The 8,163-nt window shown below is 40.6% G+C and overlaps 1 protein-coding gene across 1 annotated transcript in view; it reads left to right on the forward strand.

Moving 5' to 3' along the window:
- The window catches only part of LOC149416627 (peptide transporter family 1-like), a 30,305-nt gene extending 27,943 nt beyond the window's left edge, over positions 1–2,362 (forward strand). The window contains exons 13-14 of the mRNA XM_089641288.1: positions 739–888; positions 2,162–2,362. Of these exons, the coding sequence (XP_089497414.1) occupies positions 739–888; positions 2,162–2,362 (351 nt within the window). The remainder of the gene's footprint in view (positions 1–738; positions 889–2,161) is intronic.
- Positions 2,363–8,163: the final 5,801 nt, after the last annotated feature.

An 8,163-nucleotide genomic window follows, 5' to 3' on the forward strand; every position in this document is an offset into this window, starting at 1 on the left:
ACTATGCTCATCGTTGCGTCCACACGCTCGAGCAACTCGACACAAGATTCTCAGGGAAATCGCAAATTTCTTTTTGATTGAGTAAGAGTTACGGTCTTTTAAACTAAAACTTTTTTGGATTGAACAAAAAAATATTGATTTAATCATTCCTTGCTAATAAAGCCGTCCAAGCTCATTGTAATCTAACACTAAATAAAAATCCAAAGTGTTTTGTTGGCACTGGAGTTATTTATTTATTTAAAGAATTTCCTACCCGGGTTTCCACAATTATCAAAGTGGCGGAGTCAATGAAGTTGTGTTTGGTGTGTGGGTAGAAACAAGAGGGTGCTGTGGATGAACAATGTTGGCGCAGTTTCATATTATGAGGTTCATGGCCCATCTCTCCCTTGTTTCCATTATCTATGGCCAAAACTAATGACTTAACAACCTTTTTAATCATTTAAATGGTTAGATAGTTTGGGCATGAAGAGCGAATGAATGAAGAAAGGAGTGTAAGGATAATATATGATACGAATGTGAACGAAAGAAGAAGTCGGCACTTCCCGAAGAACACATAGCATCAGGTAAACCAAATACTTGAGTGGGACCATTTCAAGAGTTAGAATAACAAAAGAGTATGTATGAATGTGAATGAGACAAGGAGTGTCTCCCAAGACCGAGTAGTTCGGCGGTCCGTCTTCTCTTTTCACACAACACACTTGTTGGTTATTTACATGATGTTGTTGTGATGATTTGCAGGTATTATTTGAAATCACAGGGCTAGAGTTCGCCTTCAAGGAAGCACCCGAGAGCATGAAGTCCATTCTTCAGGCGTACTGGCTGCTCAATGAAGCTTTTGGAAACTTTCTCATTATCCTGGTCACGAGGATCGGCTCTGGCTATAAACAAGTAAGTTAACCCCTCAAGCTAATTTGTTTCCTTTTGGGTATATGGTCTCATAAAGATCATTGTATCTCCCTTACTGTCATGGTGAGAAATATGATCTAAATGGTGTTAGAAAGAGAAAACCACGCTTTATTTTCAAATCTAGAAGTTAACTACAGAAGAATTAAAATGTACACCTTTATGTAACCGAAGATTCTGACCATAAAATGAGAAAAAAAAATATAAATGTGAGTTGACAATAATGTTTGTAATACATTTCTATAATAAAATGTGTTTTTTTATTCGTTATCAGTAATTTTAGTGTTTAGACGAAAAAACGTAAGGTTTCAAGGCATTCAAAATTTTAATTTTAATTTCTAAAATTTGAAAGCGTATATTATCACGTTTCAAAATCAGTTTTTAGTTTTCGGATACGTTCAGAAATATTCCATTAATTTGGATTTTATTGCAAAGCTTAAAAACCAACAAATTCTGACAGAAAATACCAGAACTATCAAACAAATTTTATATTATATTTCTTTTGTACCTACGAAAAAACAGTAGGTTGATCTGTGCATCATGATACCAACTCCAACAGGTTCACAGAACATTTTTGAGCGTGTAAACTCGGCCATCCGGACAAATTGGCAATTGCCAAGAACTTAAGACGCTGTTATAAACATTCAAAAATGTAAATGTCATCCTTCAAAGTTTATTTGAAAGGGAGATTTTATGTAAATATAAATAATAGAGGTAACGCGCTAATAATAAAAACGTTTATGTTTCAGTTCTGTGAAGCAACTAGCCCATAACGATATAATAACAGAAATTGAATAGGACTTACACAGAACTTTAAAATAATGTTGAAATTTGATGAATCGTTCAAATTCTGTTAAAACAACCCGTCCTTAGAATTCGTAAATGGCTTACATTTACGAATTGACTGTAGTGAAAATATTTAAAATAGAGTAAAATCTCTCGACATCTGAGTTAAGTAGCATTTAAAAAACACTGATATTTTTCATACCCATAATATGTTAAATAAGAGAACAAGATGTGTTTTTTTTTTAATTTTCAGAGCATACTATTCAATTTTTTTCAATTGATCCCAAATCGCGACAAACAACTTAAGTGCCTAACCTTTTGTCGAAAATAGAATTAAAGTTTATGGACATACGTCTCCTTCTTATGCCATTATTTAAATTAATCATAATGTCGGGCGGACTTATCAAATGATAAGATCTATTTTCAGTGGATTTCAGTTTAAATTAAAGCGCAATAATTGTTTCTCTTTCAGGTGTTTCATTTTTTCTTCTTTTCGTGCCTGATGTTCGTGGCCACGATTGTGTTCTACCTTCTCACCAAGCGCCACGAGAGACATGCGGATCTGCTGGACGAGTGCCAACACCCGGAACGAACCGTAGAGCAGAAGCAATTAGTGATATCCGACAAGAAGTACATGGAAATTATGCAAATCGATGACACTCTAGATCATTAGGTTCATTATCATTTTGAGCAATAGACAATTGATTTAAAATAAATAACTAATGGACCCCGCAATATTTCGCTATTGATAATGTCTTTCTCGGGCGTCTCTGACTTCTTCCATCATCTACTACTGTGTTCTAACGTAAAATCTCTCGTTTGTTGATATAAATTTACGCACATAAAAATGTGTTTTTATAACATCTTTATTTATTTATTGTATATTTAATCATATTGGTAAAAGAAACAGAGCAAAATTATTGTTTTATTTAAAATGTCATTCTTTAATGGCCATATTTTATAATTTAAAACACAAATAAAGTAGCATTATTTATTTTTAAATTTGCTATACCGTTCGATTCAAAAAAATTATTTTCAGATTTGTTGGATATTTTGGCCTCAAAACCAAATTTAAATTTTGTATGAAAAGGGCCACGCAGCTGTACCCTTTAAGAATCTGATGCCAGACATTACAATATAAATTTTTTAAACTACGAAAAATAAATTAGTTGCAATCTTCTAGCAATACGTCGCCAGTCAGTGAGATTAAACAGCAATAACTAATAAATTAATTATTTAAATAGATAATGAAATAGGGTAATTAAATAAGAAAATACGTGTTTTATTTGAATTTTCAGATGGCACATTTTAACAAACTTAATGAAAATGGACAAAATTTTTTAGAAAGAATAATTTAATTAATAAACCATGTTAAAAATGATGTTAGTACTAATGCATAAACTTATGTACAAACAAAAATATGTACAGACAACACAGTAAATGGCAAAACAGTCACGCATAACAAAGATGGTTGCAAATCAACATGAATTAATAAAAACAAATGGATATCATAATAAATTTTATAACAGTGTAAAAAATACTGAACTTTTTTTGTAACAAAGGCACAAAGGAACAAATCTTAGATTGTTTTTATACATTGGAGGGGACCCACCCTTTCCCGACGGCTGTGTGAGGAAACTGATTGTTTAACCTCCTTAGCCGCACACGTCAGGACTCTAATTTTTTTTTGTAAAAAGAAGCTACATTTATTTTAAAACGAATCTAGACCCTCCAATGTCCCTGCATGCATGATTGTTAGTACGAAATAATGTATGCATACTTACATTAATAGTAACACAAAATAAGAACACATATGAAATGTGTTCGCCTGGTGGTTTGGCATCTAAAATTAAATAATAAATAAGGAGCACAAATTTTATAAGTGGAAGTATGATTGAAACATAAAAATATACAAGCCGCGTATCGAGGGCAGTTTACCCCACTATCACGGAGCGGTCCCGGCAAGAATGAGCGTGGCAAGCGGCCTGGCCACAACGATCCCAAGCACCCGCGTCCCTTAGCCAGTTTTCCGAGAGTACCCTCGAAGAAATGTAAATGGGGGGAGGGGGGGGGGAGATACTCCCAAAGACCCTAGGGAATGAAGTGAGCCTCAGGTCACCGGAGGCAGGACGGAAGGGGACCGGGCTCGCGCAAACATTCCCCAGGCCCGCTCATGATGCCGGGGGAGGCACCCGTGGTTCGTGGGACAGCCGCCCCGGATTAATGTCACCTTACTGGATGCAGGAACAGGGTCTATCCGCCCCCGTGGTGGGGAAATGAACAATACAGTACGATAGAGTTTAGTTCGACAACCTATTCATAAACCAATTTGTTAGTAACAAATAAAAAGGCAAATAACAAACGTAGAAAATAAGTTGTGATCAACAACAAATTGACCGTTCATAATAGAAAGAAAAAAAAGAAGGGAAAAAAGATTAACATAGTATTAAAGAGCTAAAACACAAAAAGAAACAGTATTATCATTATCAACGCGTTCCTAATAAATAAATAAGGCCCAAATTCAAAAGTAAAAGGAAGAATGTGCGTAAAAAAAAAAAAAAAAACAGTGTAAAGAATTGGAAAAAACGGTGTAAAAAGCCAGTATACACAATAAATGAATAAGAAATAATAAAACAAACAAATAAAATAATAAATGCATTGCGATCATGCCATAAGACAAAGAAAGTAAAACCAATGAGTATATAAAAATAAAAATAAAACATAAAGCAATCGCGCATAAACAATATTAAATTTGTTATAAGAGGAGTAACCGTGAAGTGACAGGAACAATACGCTTGGCACCTGAAACAAAGATGATTTTAATCTAAATCAGCAACTCTAAGCACAGGCCATCTCTCTACCCAGGACTTTACAAACTTTTTGAAGCATTCAAAATTTTCTCTGTTCAACACGAGATCGGCATTCCATGCCGGTCTTGTAATCCCTCTCAAGCCATCCAACATTTCCTCTCGGGCATCCTTCATCAACTCGCAGTGCCACAGAATGTGCTCGGCTGTCTGGTTAGTGTCACCACATGAACAGTTCGGATGAGGAGACAAGGCGAGACTATGTAGCCGCCCCCTGAGCTCCCCATGACCGGACACCAATTGCGTCATATAGTGATCCAGTTTTATGTGCGCCCCTTCCATTCTGCTTTTAACTGAAGGGAAGAAAGAGAAAGTCAATCTGCCCTTCGTCGACCTATCCCATCGCTCTTGCCATACACTCAGCGTTCTATCTCGCATGGCTTTTAATAAGCCAGGAAGGGACACCGCTCCACCGGGTGTCAGTTCGACTCCCAGGTGGACAGCGGCTTTACCTCTTGTCAATGCCTTTTTTGTCAAAACTTCCCTTATTTCCAAGTCAATCGGCAGTGTACCAGCCAGAACCGGTAATGCATCATTAGCCACAGTCCTATATGCGCCCGAAAGAGCCAACAGGGGAGTCCGTTGGCCCCGCTTGAGGGCCAAGTGGATCAATGCATTATCCAGCCGGTGCTCCCACACAGAAGCTGCATACGAGACATGCGTCACGTAAACACCCCTATATATGAGGCGAAGTGCCGGAGTCCGCAATCCCCACTCAGCCGTTGAGAGCCTTCTCAATTTCAAGAATAGGGCCTGGGCCCTGCTAGAAACGCTCTTTACGTGCGCTAGGAACGAAGAAGATCGATCTAAAGTGACGCCTAAATACCTGGTGCTTTCAACGAAACGAATAGTGGAGCCTCCCATTCTGATGGTAGGGTTTCTGGCACGACTGAGCATACCCTTCATCAAGAGTCCCACGGTCTTATGGGGAGCGAAGTTCAGCCTGTTTCTCTTACCCCATTCAAGAATTTCACGCAGACCCTCTTCTGCTTTACTCTCCACTTCCTTTCTGCTGTCCCCTGAGACCAAAAGAAACTTATCATCTGCGTAGTCGACCGATATGCATCCTTCAGGCAAGGGTAACCTAGAGGAGTCGTCAAAAAGGATGTTCCACAGGTCAGGCCCGAGGACTGACCCTTGTGGACAGCCCATGTTAACGTCACGTATGATGAAAAAATCACTATACATCACAATAACCTTTCTGTTACGTAAATAATCACTAATAATATTGAACAATAAAGGCGGGCAATTACGACTTTTCAACTTAGTTAAAATCATCGGCCACCACGCATGATCGAAGGCACAAAAATATTCCAATTACATACTTCTTGGTACAAACCCTCACCCATTCAAGCGCATACTTAATGGCGTGCTCAGTGGACTTACCGGGGATGAACCCAAATTGGCGGTCGCAGGGTGGAGACAGGGTGAGACGGAGCCTATGTTTGATGATTTTTTCCAGTATTTTACCTAAGATTGGAAGTAAAGTGATGGGTCTGTAGGCTCCGATATCTGTTCTCGGCTTGTTGTTCCCCTTTGGTATAATCCGGAGCACGCCTTTCTTCCATTCTGTAGGGAATACTCCTCTACGCAAGCACGTTTCCAACACTTGATAAAACTCCTCTTTAGCGTGGATCCAAACATTCTTCGCTATTATGCCGTTCAATCTGTCAAATCCCGGTGCCTTCTTCGGACCCAAACCCATAACTATGATTTCAACCTCTGCTCGACTTAATGGTGGTACACCGTCCCCCTGGGCGAGGTCTCTAGGTGGAAGCCGTGACAGGTTTCTTACCTGTTGATGGTGAACACTTTCCCCATTAACTGAGTCTAGAGGAACTAACTTGCCCAGAAGTGTCTCAAGAGTGGAGACTATGTCAACACTCTCTGCGTTCCCTTCGCTATTACCGAGCACAACGCTCGATAAGTATCGTTCTGATCCTTTTCCCGAGTTTTCAAGAGCGCTGTGGATTTCCCACGGGTTGGCGTTACCCACTTCATCTACCCAACTATGCCATGCAGCTCGTTTTGCTGAGAGGACGGCCGAACGATAAGCGCCACGGGAAGCCCTAAAACGGGCCTGAAGTGTAGCCGCTTCTTCAGGCGAGCATATACTCCGCCTAACCACTACCAGGCCCCTATAGGCTCTTTTGTAGGCCCCTTTCAGCAAAGTCAGCTCTTGTGTCCACCACGGCGTCCTAATTAACTTCTTTGGGTTTGATCGGCCCAAAGAAGTTTCAGCGGCTGATACCACCGCCGCGTTGAAGAAATTCCCCAAGTTGTCCGGTTCCCTAGCGGCTACGTCATGAAAACCCCTTAAAGATTGACGCAGCGCATCCCCAAAGCTATCCCAATTCGCCCTAGTGGTTCTGAAGTTCCAAGATGATTGTGGAGCTTCTGTCTTTGTAATTCCCACTGAAAAAGTTATCAATCTATGATCAGAAACTATCGCACACTCATGAACCGTCCACTTTGATATTTTTGACGCAACAGATCCAGAGCAAAGAGTGAGATCAATGTTGCTTTCGCCACCGGTTCCTGAAAATGTTGAAAACGTACCTGGTTCATTGAGGATGAACAGACCTTGCGCTGAGATAAGATCTTCGACGGCATAGGATCTTTCCGTTCGATTTCCGTTAAAGTCAAACCAGAGAGGCGAGCGCGCATTGAAGTCACCTCCAATAATTATGTTTCGGCCTTTTAATTTATGCAAGGCACGCGTGAGGCTCAAAATATGCGGTTCAACTAAATTACCATATTTAAAATATACTGATATCACGATGATCTCAGTATCGCCAAATTTAAAGGAAACACAGGTTTAGTATTCGTTCGACAGTCCCTCGAGAAGGAGGGGGCTAATCAACGAAGTATTGACCAGAACACCCGCCCCGGGAGAGCTGCCTACTTCAAGTACCGCCCCTGGACTAATGATACCAGGTGTTTTCCCTTGCCAAACGTATTGTTCCTGAATGAGCAGAATGTCGATCCCAAGGTCGGTCATGACCCGCTGGGCCTCAAGGGTGGCTATCCGAGACCGCTGCAAGTTGATCTGGCCTATGGAGAGGGGATTAGCGGCGGCCATAATCGGTCATGCGAACTTGAGCCTCGATCGCAGCTCTGTTTGCGGGGCAGGCTCGGTCACCAGTACAATGATCGGCTGGTTTCTGAAACTTGGTACAAGTTGCGCAGATAGCGGCCTGTGCCTTCTTGGGGCACTCCTCCAAATCATGACCGGCTGCGGCGCAGTGGCGGCAAGAAATGAACTCCTGAGTACAAGATTTGCTTACATGGCCGTACATGTGGCATTTGAAGCAACGGGTAGCAAAGACCGCTATCTATTAGTACCTTCCGGCAATCCGGATGACACGTGACAATCATATTCATAGTCCCGCCTTCACGTTTCCCAAAGAGGGATACCCTCCGCATTGTCCTTAAATGGTCTTCCCTGGAGAGAGTTGATTTTTCTGCGACGTTATTATCAAAAATTTCCTTGAAAAGAGCAGTGTCAGCAGCTGCGTCTCCTCTGGGGACGTCATAAATGACTATCTTCGGTAGTCGTCCCTGTGGGTTAACCATTTTCAAACCTTTGAGGGTTAATTTTTCCTCC

This window comes from Hesperophylax consimilis, chromosome 16 (genome assembly GCF_061612785.1).
Source record: "Hesperophylax consimilis isolate HC1 chromosome 16, BYU_Hcon_1.0, whole genome shotgun sequence".
NCBI classification, from domain to species: domain Eukaryota; kingdom Metazoa; phylum Arthropoda; class Insecta; order Trichoptera; family Limnephilidae; genus Hesperophylax; species Hesperophylax consimilis.